The sequence below is a fragment of the Mastomys coucha genome, unplaced genomic scaffold (genome assembly GCF_008632895.1).
Source record: "Mastomys coucha isolate ucsf_1 unplaced genomic scaffold, UCSF_Mcou_1 pScaffold5, whole genome shotgun sequence".
Taxonomy (NCBI): Eukaryota; Metazoa; Chordata; class Mammalia; order Rodentia; family Muridae; genus Mastomys; species Mastomys coucha.
Window position 1 is genome coordinate 53,733,999 of NW_022196911.1, and position 14,947 is coordinate 53,748,945.

The following is a 14,947-nucleotide window of genomic DNA, read 5'->3' on the forward strand; positions in this document are numbered from 1 at the left end:
TCCATTAATGTAAAGTCTTTCTTGCTTGGCTTTTTGTGTACCCTGTCAGACTGTAGCACTGACCTGGTACAGGTCAAAGGATCAAAAATATTTGCAAGCCTAATGAATTGATTAGTGGACAAGACCGGCCCAGACCTCCTAAATATCATCTGAGTTAAGAAAATAGCTCATACCTCCATCACTCAGGAGACAGGGGCAGGTAGAGTACAAGGCAATCCTTGTCTACCTAGTAAGTTCCAGGCTAGCCAAGGCTATATACAAACTCTTTCTCTGAATCAATCAATCAATCAATCAATCAACCAATATATTGTCAGGCAATGGTGGTGCACTCCTTTAATCCCAGCACTCAGGAGGCAGAGGCAGGTGGATCTCTGAGTTCAAGGCTAGCCTGGTCTACAGAGGGAGCTCCAGGACAGCTACAAAGATAACCCTGTCTCAAACAAAACAAAACACACAAATGAGGAAGAAGAAGAGGGAGAGGAAGAAGAAGAAGGGAGGGGAAGGAGGAGGAAAGGAAAGAGGGAAAGCAAGCAAGCAAGCAAGGAAAAAAGGAAGGAAGGAAGGAAGGGAGGAAGGAAGGAAGGAAGCAAGCAAATAGGACAGTAAGTGAAGCCTTGAATCCCAAGACATAAAGATCTCTGGATCTTTCTTTTTCCTCTCTGTCTTTTTTGTTTCTTTCTTTTCTAGGAAGTCCCTAATTAAAACACCTTAAAATTGTAGGATATAAAAGAAGAAACACTTGGCACCTCAGAAGTTTTTACTTATTCTTTCTTACTGTGACGGCATTTCAAACTTTTATTTTTCCATTCATTCTTTGTACGGCTATTGAGTAACATCAGGCTCTGGGTCTAAAAGGTCAGTCTAACAGTGCTTTAGAGAATCGTCTGTGCCCCAGCTCCATGGGGTTGGGGGAGACAATTCTAGTGCACCGTGTGTGCAGGCCTCCTACTTAGTGACTACACTTTCTTTCACTCTGGCTCTGTAGACCCCACACTTGGTTCTCATGATTTTTCTCACAGCCTCTTTGAAGTCTTTGTTCCTCAGGCTGTAGATAACTGGGTTCAGCAGTGGAGTGACCACAGTGTAGAAGACGGAAATGACCTTGTTGAGTTCCGGTGACAGATGTGCATTTGGGCGCACATACATGGAGATCATGGTCCCGTAGTAGATGGTGACCACAGCCAGGTGGGAACCACATGTAGAAAATGTCTTCATCCTGCCGGAAGTGGAGGGGATTCTCAGAATGGAGGACACTATGAAAACGTAGGACACCAGGGTTAGAAGGAAACAGATGCATAGCACAGCGATGGACAGGACAAAGATGGCCATTTCTGTCACATAGACGCTGGAGCAGGACAGTTGGATTAACGGAGGGAGGTCACAGAAGAAATGGTTGATGCGGTTGGGCCCACAGAAGTCCAACTTAGAAATCAGGAGGGAAGGCAGGAAGCCCGTGCCCACCCCTGTCACCCAGGAGACTGTTACCAGAGCTGCGCAGTTATCAGGGCTCATGAGAAGAGAGTAGTGGAGCGGATGGCAGATGGCCAGGTACCGGTCATAAGCCATCGTGGCGAGGAGGAAACACTCAGTAGCACCGAAGAACACAAAGAAGTACAGCTGGGCCATGCAGGCGGGGAAGGATAACATGTGGCCCCAGGAGGCCAGGTTGGACAGCAGCAGGGGAACCGTGGTGGATGTGTACCAGATCTCCAGGAAGGACAGGTGTTGGAGGAAAGTGTACATGGGAGCATGCAGGCGCGGATCCTCACTCACCACAGCAATGATCACCATGTTGCCTGTGATGGTGAGGAGATAGAAGCACAGGAAAATGGCAAAGAGGAGGGACTGCCACTCGAGAAGGTTCTGGAATCCTAAGAGCTGAAACTCAGTGACTTTGGATAGGTTTTGGGGCTCCATTTTCTGTGAAGGCAGAACACATTTTGAAAATTATGTACAAGGCATAGGAAGTTTTTTGCAATGTTTGATTTTAGGGTCCAAGGGTTTGATGTTTAGGGTCCAAGGTTGGTCCTCTAGTAGTTTGAAACTATTTATAGAGTGTTGGGTGCTTGTCTGACAAAACGCAACCTCTAGGAGGAAGGGTTTGTTTGGGCCCACAGTTGGCAGGCAGTTTATCACGGTGGGGAGGGTGTGGCAGTAAGAGGGGGAGGTACCATTGTCTCCACAGACTGGGGTGGGGGAGGGGGGCTCACACTGCTCAGCTTTCTTTCATTTATCCAAGACTCCAGATCAGTGCATGGCATGACGCTGTCCGTCAGGAAGTGTTCTCAGCTCAACTGACCTAATCTAGAGACTCCCTCCCAGACATGCCACAGGCTTGTTGGGTTGATGATCTAGATGTCAAAATGACAAGGAACTTACATGCAGGTTTTCAGAGGGACAGATGTCTTGACTCCAGCTTTCCTTTACTCAAACACACTTTGTTTATTGGTTGTTGTTGGTTTTAATTAGAGGGTACAGACTTTCACTAGGTATCCAGGTTGGCCTGAAATTCACAGTCTGCCTGCCTCAACCAGTCATGAGCTGAGCTCAAAGGTGCCCACCACCACACCACACCCAACGTTTACAGCCACATTTAAAGTAACAAGCTGAACGTAGATATTCAATCCTGGAAAGAGATTTATCAAGTTCTGTTTATTTGCAGTTTGTGAAATACTGAAGTCTCAGATCCTAAGACATAAGGAGAAGAAACATACATAGTAGCACACACAGAGAAGGACAGAAGGACAGACAGAAGGAGGCAACTGCAATAGCTTGAGGTGATGGGTGAGGTAGGCAGAGCAGGAGCTCTGCTTTGTGGCAACATATCAAAAATAAAATTTCCTACCTTAGTTGTACATATTTGTGCTTGACATTAGTAATGTTGGAAAAAAGTCTCAGAAACTGACAAACACAACAGAACTTGGTTAAAACCATGTGGAAGAAAAGGGAGAGAGAATACATTCCCTGAGGTCCAGGAAAGTCTGTTCATTCTTCTGTAAGTGACATTTCCCTGAAAGCCTACTGTGTGAGTGCACTTGCGAGTGTGTGTACTCACGCACGTGTATGTGTGTGTGTGTGTGTGTATGTGTGTGTGTGTGAGAATGAGTATGTGTGCATATGTATATGTGCAAGCATGTGCATGTGTGAACATGTGGTAAGTATGTATGATTGTATGTATTCGTGTGTGTATGTGTGTGAATATGTATGTATGCATGTGTAGATGTGTGAGCATGTGGTGAGCATGCATGAATGTATGTATGAGTGTATGAGTATGAGTCTGTGTGCATACGTATATGTGTGAGCATGTGCATGTATATATATATGTGAGCATGTATGATTATATGTATGTGTGTGTTTATATGTGAGTGTATGTATGTGTATGTGTGAGCATATGTGAGTGTATGAATGTGTGTGTGTGTGTGTGTGTGTGTGTGTGTGTGTGTGCATGCCTGTGTAGCTTAGTGATCAGTCAATTTAGTTCTCACTCCCACAGAGGCCCTCCTTACTTATTAGGTAGCACATTCCCCACTCTGACCCTTCCCTTCTTCTGTATCAACATCCAACATGACAGATGCCTTGTACTTTTATTTAAATTCATTGCCAAACACACCAAAAAGTCCACACCCGCCTGCATACCTGAGCTCTGTGCCTCCAATAGAGTGGGATCCAGCAAAAGTGTTAGCACAGTGGGAACCAATAAAAGCATTGACTACCTTAAAATCCATAAAGGAGAAGGGGCTGGGGAGATGGCTCGGCAGCTAAGAGTGTATAATGCTCATGCGGAAGACGGGAGTTTAGTTCCCAGCACCAAGTCAAACAGTTGCCTATAAGTCTAACTCAAGGGAACCTTTTCTTGGCCTCTGCAGGCACCTACACACACACACACACACACACACACAAACACAGAGAGACAGAGACAGAGACAGAGAGAGAGAGAGACAGGGAGACAGAGAGAGACAGAGACAGAGACAGAGAGAGACAGAGACAGAGACAGAGACAGAGAGAGAGAGAGAGACAGAGAGAGACAGACAGAGACAGAGACAGAGAGAGACAGAGAGAGACAGAGACAGAGACAGAGAGAGACAGAGACAGAGACAGAGAGAGACAGAGACAGAGACAGAGAGATAGACAGAGACAGAGACAGAGACAGAGAGAGAGACAGAGACAGAGACAGAGAGACAGAGACAGAGAGTGAGAGAGAGAGAGAGGAGGGAGAGAAGAGAGAGAACATATACATAATTAGCAATAAAATACATCTTTAAAGTTCACAAACAGGAACCCGGAGTGCCTGGACTACAGAGCACCTGCCCCTCTTTTCTCCCCCTTCTCCTGCTCACCTCTGCAGTCTCTTAGACTCTGAAAGGTCAGGCGGCCTTCCCACTGTCCTCCATGGACTCAGCACTGGCCACCTCTCTTCTGCATTTCTTCTTGTCAACCAAAAAGTCACTGTTTGTTTCCCTTTTTCAAAATGGCAACACAGCAAAGAAGGGTCTTGAAGCTAATGTTTTCCAAACACTGCTTATGTTAAGTCATTTCTCCAAATGCCTTCCTGGAGGGCGTGGCTTTCTCCAGCTGGGCCTATTCCCTTATCCACAGCAGTCAGGGCTTTTCTGTCATCTCTGCTTCTCAAGGGCCCTGCCACGTCCCTCCTGACTCCCCCCAAACTGCCCTCATTCCTAATCCTCTTCTTATGACATTACCATCTCACAGCTCAATGACCTCTCACTCTTGCTGACCCACTGGTCACTCAGTATCCACACCCACAGGCTGCAGACCACCCTCTGCATTTGCATCTGCATAGCTATAGGTCTGGGTACCTCCCAGTCCGATCATCTTTCTACTTCTTGCGACCTTTAACTATTTACTTAGATGTGGTTCTAGGGATAGAAGCCAGAGCTCCCTTCCACTTGACTCTAAATCCTGTCTTGGCTCTTGACTCTCAGGTTCATGCATGAGGCTAACCATGGGGTTTGTGTTGACAATTGCCGTGTTTGGAACACACACTAGTCTCATAGCGTTAGCATCTGAGCCGCCACATAAACAGACTCTCCACACTACCTTTGGCAGCACACATGACTCCCTCAGTGCACAATGTGTTCCACCTCAATAAAGAGCACCTCACCCCCCTCTGCCTTCTTATTCAGGGCAGGGTTTGTGAGGTTGTGTATCTCAGACTCGGTTCTAGAATTTTTTTTTTTTTTTGTTATATTAGCTAACTCCAGAAGCAAATGATCCTAATTCCCGTCCTGCATTGCTTGCCCTGTGAACAAAGTGCCACACCCTCTCTCCTTCATCTTTGCAACACTGTCCTTTGTAGTTCTCATGCCCAATCCACAGTACCCCAAAAGGTAACTGAGCTAAAAATTTAGACCACAGATCATACCAAGAGCATGAAGAGGACATAGCCACCAGTCAGCTTAGTCACCCCTCTTCTTAGTCACCAGCTCTTCTGCTAATTGGCCACATTGGTTCTTCATCTCTGATATAGTTTATGCTTAGTTGGTTCTGTTTTCTCCTTACATGTTTGGGTCACTCATTGGAAAGACCACATTCATGCGGCCCTGCATTTTTTTTTTTTACTACCTTTAAATCTTCACATCTGCTATCAGGAATGTCCTTCCTGGTATTGCATGTGTATGAGCCAACAAGACCTTCAGTGCACACAGATGGCAATGCTCTCAAGCAGGGGGATGTGACTGAAGAACTATTGAGTCATGTCTCTTGGTGAATCAACTATGTCATCTCTATAAAAATGATCCTTTCTTACCTTAGCTGCTTCTTGCTTTCCAGTAAGTGCGTCACTACTGGGCTCATTAAAATGGGCAATAAACACATTTTAAAAGAATAATTTAGAGTTAAGGAGGGATGGTCTGCAGGCTAATGAGACCAGAATGACATTGCACTAAGATACACCGAGGCTGCTGGGAGGTCAGCTTGGGCTCCCATTCACTGAAGTCCCTCTACAATACATGTGCCAGCGCACAGCATGCTTCAGATATCATCTGCTCATCACCTATTAAATCCAGGTCTCCTGAAAGGTGACTGCTTCCAGATGGACTCTATTTACACTGAGCTGGAGAAACACTTCTGCCTTCCAAAATGCTGTGTTCTGAAGCCCTGGGGGCAAACAGTGTAACCTCAGCTTAATTAGGTATAGCTCCCCTTTACATAAAGCCAACACAATCAAGAATATCACTGGTCCTTGCAGCCCTACATATAGTAAAATAAGTGGCCTCTTGACTTCTTAAGTCCTTTCTTGGAGTTACTTTTCTGCTATGGTTGTTTAATTTTCTGGTCAGTTGAGGCAAAATGATCTGTTCTTTCATATTAACAGAGCATGTGTCTGGGCTGGAACGGCCATGGTCGTGAGGAATAACACACTGAAGTCAGTGTAACTTTAAAAGCTAACATTCAATCCCCCACACCCCATAATAATAGTAAGTATGTGCACTGAACAGACACATACCATGTTATCTCCAGAAGACAATTTCATCTCCATGTCCACGCTGCTCCCCCATACCTTCCCCTCTGAGCAGAGCCCAGAGGCCTGAGGGCCAAGCTTCCCTTTGCCAGGATGAGTACTGGGTTTCTATGGCGAGATCTGGGATCTGCCATCTCCTGCTGCTCTTGGATGCTGAGGGAGCCAGACTTCTCCTTTCAATAGACCTGGGTTTCCTGGAGACATGGCCCTTCTGAGACCATTGTTCCCAAGACAGTCTTGTATAATTTCCCAACCAAAAGGGTAAACAATAAGAATCTCCTGCTAAGATCCAGCTCTGCCCAGGAGCCCTCAATGACAAAGCTCGAGGGAGAGATGCCACTGTTACATTCTCTTTGGAATGAACTTTTTTGAATTTTGAAATTAGGGTAGATCCCACTAATTTTGACCTAAGACTTCTGTCAACCAAAAAGGTGTTTCATTTAAGGCCAGTGGTCTTACGATTGTGATGAGCTTTCTGAAAATGGTGTAACTTCTGTATTCTCTTAAGTGGTATCTCACTGTTCCACTGCAATTGCAAATGAGGTTAAATATTTATACAACTACAAGTGAATTAGCTCATCAGTTAGGCAGATCTGTGCCAGCAATCATGATGTCTGTGGATGCTCGGCTTAACGAGGCTAATGGAGTAGGAAAGACTTGTCCTGGGAGGTGGTGCTCATCAATGTTTTGGAAGAGGAATTGGAAAAGGGAAGATCTTAAACTCATCTGTATCATCTGTAATACATCAGGACTTGAAATAAAAACCAACTGGATGAAGAACTATGTCATTGAGAAGAGCTGGTTTATCAATATTTCTAGTTAAAATGAATGCATACATTTTAATTTAAAAGAATATATTAAGAGATTCTATTGAGACAAGTTCTCAGGCTGACCTTGAACTCCTTCTCCTCCTGCCCCTACCTCCTTAGAGATGACATGACAGGTAGATGACACCATCTCCAGCTACTTCTGAAGATTTAAAACCATTCATTCATTCAACCAATGAGAATACATTTGACACTTATGAATGCCTGGGGCTCTTTCAGACATTAGGTACATCAGCACCCTGTGACAGTATAGGCTGCCTTTCTTATTGATTAGTGTGACAGTATAGGCTGCCTTTCTTATTGATTAGTGTGATGGTATAGGCTGCTTTTCTTATTGATTAGTGTGACGGTATAGGCTGCCTTTCTTATTGATTAGTGTGATGGTGTGGGCTGCTTTTCTAGTTGATTTGTGCTTCATTAAACTAGTATTTTCAAAATAGTTTGATCTGTGTGTATAGCCTTCATAAAAATTTAGAGGAGGAAGTAAAATATTGACAAATCTACATCTTTTGTAATACTCATAGTTCTGTGCTCCAAAGCCAAGCACCTGTGTTCCACATATGAGGTTGTCAGTTGGATTATAATATAATGTTCACCTTGGTTCTTTTGTGACCACTTTCACAGTTAATGTTTACCCCTAGGGGTCTTTTTTTTTTTTTTTTTTTTTTAAGGAAAAACCCTAACATGCTGAAATCTTGTAATTGTTTACTGTCATGGGATTGTGGGTGTTGTTATGACTGGTCTAGATACAGTAATGGCTTGTGCAGTTGTTCACACTGTCAGGGGGAACTTCTCATGTCGGATGCCATCCAGGACTAAGATCTGCATCCTGGCAGAGAGGGCTGTAAAGAAGCCTGCGAAGCTGGCCATGTACTCCTTTTTCCTGTCAGCTGCAGAAATGAACCAATAGAGCTTCATTCAGGTCAACAGCACCCGGAGAAGCAGAGACAGGAGGGTCCTGGGGCTGACAAAGTCACAGCCCAACCCTGAGCCAGAGCCAGACAAAGGGACCTAGAACTTGGCAGTAGGTAGATAGAATGCTCAGACAGCAGGCCTCCCAGGCAGAGGTGTGACTGGGAGAAGACAGCAGGCCTCCCAGGCAGAGGTGTGACTGGGAGAGAGGGTGTCAAGGCACTGATGGCCAGGTTGCCACAGGCCTTCCCTTTCCTGGGGCAAGAAGGAGAGATTAGACGTTCACACATCACCTCTTAGAAGGAAGTGGACGGTTTTGAGTCGGGGTAGGGAGCCATGAAGTCTGGTGAGATGGCTCAGCAGGGACTTACTAATGACCTGAATTCAATCCCTGTGTGCCATGGGATTGAAGGAGAGAACTAACTCCCACAAGGTGTCCACCTGGCCACCACAGCACATGTATGTGCACAGAAACACACATACACACACAGAGAGAGAGAAACACACACACACACAGAGAGAGAGAGAGAGAGAGAGAGAAAGAGAGAGAAGCGGGGGTGCTTAATTCACAATTAAAAAACCAAACACCATAAGTTGTTAGAGAATTAAGTCATCCTGGTCCCCACATCTTAAGGTCATGTGAAAGAAAGATGTACATTAAAAAGAATAGTCGAAACAAGTTCTCATGATGTTATTAGTAACTCAATATCAAACCTTGATCTAACAATGCATAATTACTGTTCTACTGCCCTGTGTTTTACTACCACAGATGCAAAGCAAAAGTACCAATGGGCATGACCTTTGAAACCATGAGCCAAAACAAATATTTCCTTATTAAGTTAATAATCTTGGGCATTTTAATCACAATACTGAAAAGTTAACTTGCTCACAGACATGCCAACTCCCTACAGTACCATAGTTCCGTGGAGAATACAGAGGCCATATTTGTAAATGTGACTTTTCTTCCCCTCTCTAAATGCAGGAAGTGGGAGAGTTGTGTCTGATCTAGTCAGGAAACACTGAGAGGGAGGTCACTGCTGTAGCTCAGAGCGTCGTGCACTAAGCTGGGGGCACAGAGTTTCTCCCGCTGTGGTCTGTGCGCTGGAAGCTTTTAGACCATTAGTTTATGAGAGAATGGTCTGAGGTTTTAGCACTACATGAAAAGGAACAGAAGAAGAGGTGTTTCATCTGATGCAGAAAAAGAGAGATAAATAGATTGCTTAGAGAGAGGTAGTGAAGCCTAGTGGTGGCAGCAGCGGCAGAGAAGGTGGCATAAGTCTTTAATCCCAACACTAGGGAGGCAGAGGTAGGTAAATTTTCCAGGACAGGACAGCCAGGGCTGTTACACAGGGAAAAGCAGTCTTTCCCCCCTTCCTCCTTGCTCCCCCAAAAAGGGAAAGGAATGAGGAATTGAATTAAATGAGTTTACAATAGTAATTAATTTGCTAATTTACTGCACATTTATAATACATTTTTGACACTCTAAATATGTGTCACAGATTGACTTGGAACTTCCTATGTAGACCAGGCTGACCTCAAACCCACAGAGATCTGCCTGCTTCTGACTCCCAATTGTTGGGATTAAAGTTGCATGTCACCACACAGAGCTCCACACACATTCATAACTGTCATTAGCAGCTGGAGACTTTAGATACGTACATTTAGGTTTAAAGGGAAGGATGTCCTAAAGCTCAGGCTTTTGGTTTCTCAGAAGACTGCTGTATGTAGGCACCAATCAGGGAATAATGACTTGACAGGCAGGAGACAGAGCTATGTGTTTTGTAGAATGTAATTCTAAGGTCTCATAGACAAGAGGTACTTTTTACTTACTTACTTACCATTTATGTATTTATTTACTTATTTGTACTAATTTTATGCACACTGTTGACCAAATCTCAGTACAGCTTGGCCAGTATGAGGACATCGGGGGAGGTTTTTCTAAAAGTTAGATTTAGTAGGCCTCAGAATCCATACCAACCAACACCATCCTTATTCTGACTCGGCCTGGGAAACCTAGAGTCAGAAATCTTGGTTGTTGGGAGAATTCTCTTCAGGCAATCACCTCCTTGTTTTGTCTATAAGGAATGCATCTGAGGACTGAATCTGCATCGTGGGTGTGTATCTATAGTGTGAACGTGCAGGTGTGAGCATGGCCTGGCAGCATCTTCCCGGGAGAGCAATCGATAACACTGGAATCTTATTAGTGTTTCTTAGTATTCCAAGGGGCGATTTGGGCACCAGTGCTCCTATTGATTTAGAACCATTCTCTGAAATCAAGCAAATGAATCAAGCCACTGCGTATACTAAAACAAAGAGCCATCGAAGAAAAATGTCCAGTGTGGAAGTTCAACAGTTCTCCCTTCCCAGACAGTCACATCATGAAATCAGCAGTGGTTTGTTATTGTCTTCGTGAGCCACTTTGTGCCTAATTAGAAAGTCTCACTTTTGAATATCCCATGTTGAATTCACAATAGAGGAGAGAGAACTTCAGAACAATTAGACCCTGAAGACAATTGAACGTGTTCCCCAAAGGTCTGTGCTTCCCCTTCTTCTCCCTGGTGGGTTATCTGACTGTGGAGATCTGGAGGAGCAGCGCCAGTATAGTTTAGAATCTGAATGAAAAGAAAGAAAGAATTAAATAGGAAAGCAAAGAACATGACTGCTCCTAGGTACAGTGGAGACGAAAGTTTACTGTAGATAAAAGGGAGACATAATCAGAGGCAGGGACATCTGGGAGAGTCCAGAATAAATATGACCAGGCTGAGCTGGGCCATGTGGGGAAACGGGAAGGAGAATGGAGAAAGGAAAGAGAAACCCAGGCAGGGTAGCCAGGAGGCCAAAGGTACAAAAGGGTGGTAATGAGAATATTAGGAAGGACAGCCCAGCCAAGCACCAGAACCTAGGGTAGAAGGCAGGCTATGCCAACCCTACCCTGTAACAAATAGGGACTGAGAGATGCTGGGAGAACCAGCAGACCAGGTCCCCTTTAATACGTTAAATAGGCACCTCAGCGGTTTGTACCCAGAATCCACGTCTCTATCCACAATATACATGAGCAAGCCTCCTAACAGACCCAGTTTAGGTCAGAGGACAAAGGCATGCAGGCTTGTATAACTCACCAGAGGCCCTGAAGGGGATTGGCAGAGCATTGGGTATGAACCTAGGTCTGTCTCAGCTTCAAAGCCAAGAATTCTGAGGAAAATTATGGGATTTGCAGGTGCTGCAATAGTGGTCTTAAACTTGCTCACCAACAAAAGTAAATGTTACCTTAAGATACCAGGTTTCTGGCCCAGGTATGGAGTCCAGAGCTAGCAAGAACTTCACACTAAGAGACCAGACACCATTCCCAAATCAGAGTGGTGAATTGGGGTAGAGAGCTGCCTCCACATGGAGCTGGGGAGCTGGGAAGATTTGGGGTACAGCTCGTTGGTCTGGAACTTTGTATCACCGTATGCATTGGAGGAGATCTGCTTTCCTGACAATTTTTCAGAAAAATTGAAGCAAGTTTACTTTTAAAAGAAAAAAAAAGTTACATTACATATACTCTGTAATCTATTGTGGGGTTGAATTTTGTCCTTTTTCTCTGAGAATGCCAAGTCTTGCTAGAGACTTCAAACATCCTCCAAGGTTTCTCCCAATTTCACTTTCACTCTTACACGGGAGGGAAAGCTGTGTGTTATATGGAAGGACTTTGTTTTCAGGGTTTCTATAAAACAGAAAGGTTTTATAGATGGTTATAAAGAGCTCATTATTTGGACTAATTGGTGGAGGGTGGGAAGGACAGTCTCCAGTAGGTCACTTTCTGAATGAGTGATGAGGGCCTGAGCTAAGTGGGATAATTTGGCCACAAAATGACAACGATCGATCTTCTGAGTCACCTTATACAAAGTAAGCTAGCAACATCATAAGCATTAGAAGAATGGGGTGCAGAGGGAAGTTCACTGTCTAGTGGGCAGAGAGCTTCCAATGGGTAAGAGGGAAAGAGCTTTAGAGAAAACCAACACATTATCAATACTGTCAGTGCCACTGAACTGTACATTTAAATTTTAAACTGTATGCCTTTCAAATTTTAAATACTAAAATATTAAATGTGCATTTGAGGTTTTAAACTTTATAGTGTACATCTATCACAATTTTTAAAATTAAGAGAATAACATGGGGTACAGTTGCTTGAATGAGGTCCTAAAAATAAAACAGGAAGGAAGGGACTTGCTGAGTTTGGTGGGGGGAGGGGGAGAGGGAGAAGAAGGCAGAAGGGAGGGAGGGAGAAAAAAAGAGAGAGGGAGGGGAGGGAGGGAGAGAGGGAGGAAGAAAGGAGGAAGGGAGAGAGGGAGGGAGGGAAGGAGGGAGAGGGAGGGGAGGGAGAGAGGGAGAGAGGGAGAGAGGGAGGGAGAAAGGAGGGAGGGAGAGAGGAAGGGAGGGAAGGAGGGAGAGGGAGGGGAGGGAGGGAGAGAGGGAGAGAGAGAGGGAGAGAGAGAGGGGGGGAAGGGGGGGAGAGAGAGAGAGGACATACAAGCTGCTGCTCAGGAACACACTCAAAACTAGAGAACAGGACTGAGCACCAGGCTGTTGAGCACCGGGCTATGGCTCCCCCTAGTGACACAAAGGTGGAACTAAGAAGCATTGGGCGCTCATTGGAAAGAACCCACTGATGTTCGAAGCAGTGCAAATCAGACCAAGGCCCCAAAGGGGCAAAGGTATTTGGGGTACAGGTGTCAGTGAACTGATGCAAGGTCAGAGAAGACAAAACAGAGGTGGAGATGAGGGATAGAGAGAGAGGCAACTTAGACAAAGACTTAAATCCAAGCAGCCTGCCCATGAGCAAGCTTGTAGAGCTGGGGAGGGAGGGGGAATGGGTGTCCAGGCCCAGCTGGGCTGCATGAGAGCAAGCACACCACCAGAAAGAAGAGATCCTGAGAAAGTATACATCTCAGTTAGGCCCTCCTCTCCCTACAAAGCTAGAAGGTGCCAGGAACATATTCCCTCACATCTCCTCCCATTTCTGTTCACCACAGACCTGGATACGTGCCCTGTAGGAGAATCTCACGTAATTTCAAGAACAGTGGGACCAGCCAGATGGCTCAATGGGTAAAGTCACTCTCTGTCAAGCCTGAAAGCCTGAGTTTGATGCACAAAACACACATGCCGGAAGGAATGAGTACTCTTATAAATTGTCCTCTGACCTCCATATGTGCCATGCCACATACACACACACACACACACACACACACACACACAATATAACTAACATTTTGTTTTTAAAAGAGTAATGCTACAGCTCTCACCCTAGATTACAAGCCTGGGAGGGAAAACAGTTTAAGTCCAGCAACTGAAAAGTTAGCAGTGAGCTCACCCATCTCGAGGCCCTCTGGCCCCAAAGCATGCTGGCTCTCACACTTCTCGAGCCTTCCAGGTAGAGAAGTCTGGCTTCAGGTGAGTCCCAAGGGCAGAGAGCTGTGGGTCCAGAGATTTGCCTGATATGCCTTCTGTCTCCAGATTGATCAGATAAATGCTGCAGCATCTGTCTGAGTGATGGCGACACAGGCAAGAACTTTTGTGTACCCCTTGGAAAAGTGCAGATGGTCACCCCTGGACTCTCCCATGCAGGCTGTCTGGGCTGTGTTGGTTCTGTTTGTTCACTTTCTTCTTTATTCTACTCACATTTGTTCAGTGGCCATATGCTCCTATCATTCTGTAAAGTTTGGGGGATACAGTGCTAAACAAGATTGGGGGAACCCCTCAGTACTAACGCAGCTAGATTCTGATTCATCTTTCTGCTGGTTCCAATTTCTTTTATCTTTCTTCAGTTGCATACAGTTGCTATGTGGCCAACCTCTACTAGGTGTGTGGTACCTATTTAATACTCCGAGGAACCTTAGAATGCCTTTAACACCAGCATCCTTGAATGTGAGATGAAATGCAGCAGGAGACACAGTCACTCAGCGAGATCCACTCTCAGTCCGTAGCTAGGCTCTGCTTTGTTCCCTCTGAGCCTTCTGCTCTGCTTTCTTCTCTGATGACTCATCTTTAATGGCTTTTTTTTTTTTTTTGCATTTAGTTCTGAAAACTCTGTTTCAATTATCCACTTAACCCTGAGACACATGGCCTCAAGAACACTTTGACTCTGCACCCCATCAAAGCTCCCAGCCAAGATGTGCCTCATAGTAAAGCTCTGCAAACTTCAGAGGAGTGTGCCAGGTCCTGAGCCATCAGCCTGGCCACTCCTTTCAAGTTTATCTGCTATTGTTCGTCAGGGCCAGCCATTCTGGAGGCTTCTTAGTCATCTGGATGTAGCCAGCCCCTCTGCCCAGGACACTTTGGGGTCACACAGCTTGGAACAGACCCTTCCTCTTTGCCAGTTTGTTCTCTTGTGTTAGCTCAGAGGCCTTTGAGGTCCAACCTCTGAGGATACCTGCTAGAGTCCCGTGCTATGCATCTCGGAAATAGTAAGGAGCATTTCTCCTGGTTAGTACTTGACTATGAGATGTTTGCTTGACTCTGAAATGGTTTTCACCAGCTGAGCACAAGGCTCCTGGAGGGATGAGATCCAACCTCCAGGCTTTGCCTTGCACATTGGTATCCAAAACTGCCCCTGAGACTCAAGACTACCAACACACACACACACACACACACACACACACACACACACACACACACACACACTGGTGACAGATGGATGAATGTGCCAAAAGGGTGCCAGCCACCAAACAAACTGACCCTCAGTAGA

General features: G+C 45.3%; 1 protein-coding gene across 2 annotated transcripts; it reads right to left on the minus strand.

Annotated features, from left to right (window-relative positions):
• Positions 1–743: 743 nt before the first annotated feature.
• On the minus strand, positions 744–4,502 carry LOC116078868 (olfactory receptor 11L1). Of its 2 annotated transcripts, none has more exons than XM_031354229.1 (2): positions 4,338–4,502; positions 744–1,920 (listed from the first exon to the last, which is right to left on the minus strand). In XM_031354229.1, exon 2 carries the CDS (start codon positions 1,915–1,917, stop codon positions 946–948), a length of 972 nt encoding a protein of 323 aa, XP_031210089.1. In that variant the 5' UTR covers positions 1,918–1,920; positions 4,338–4,502; the 3' UTR covers positions 744–945. The 2 variants fall into 2 exon arrangements, with proteins under 2 accessions (XP_031210089.1, XP_031210090.1); XM_031354230.1 differs by lacking the exon at positions 4,338–4,502 and adding an exon at positions 3,637–3,646.
• Positions 4,503–14,947: the final 10,445 nt, after the last annotated feature.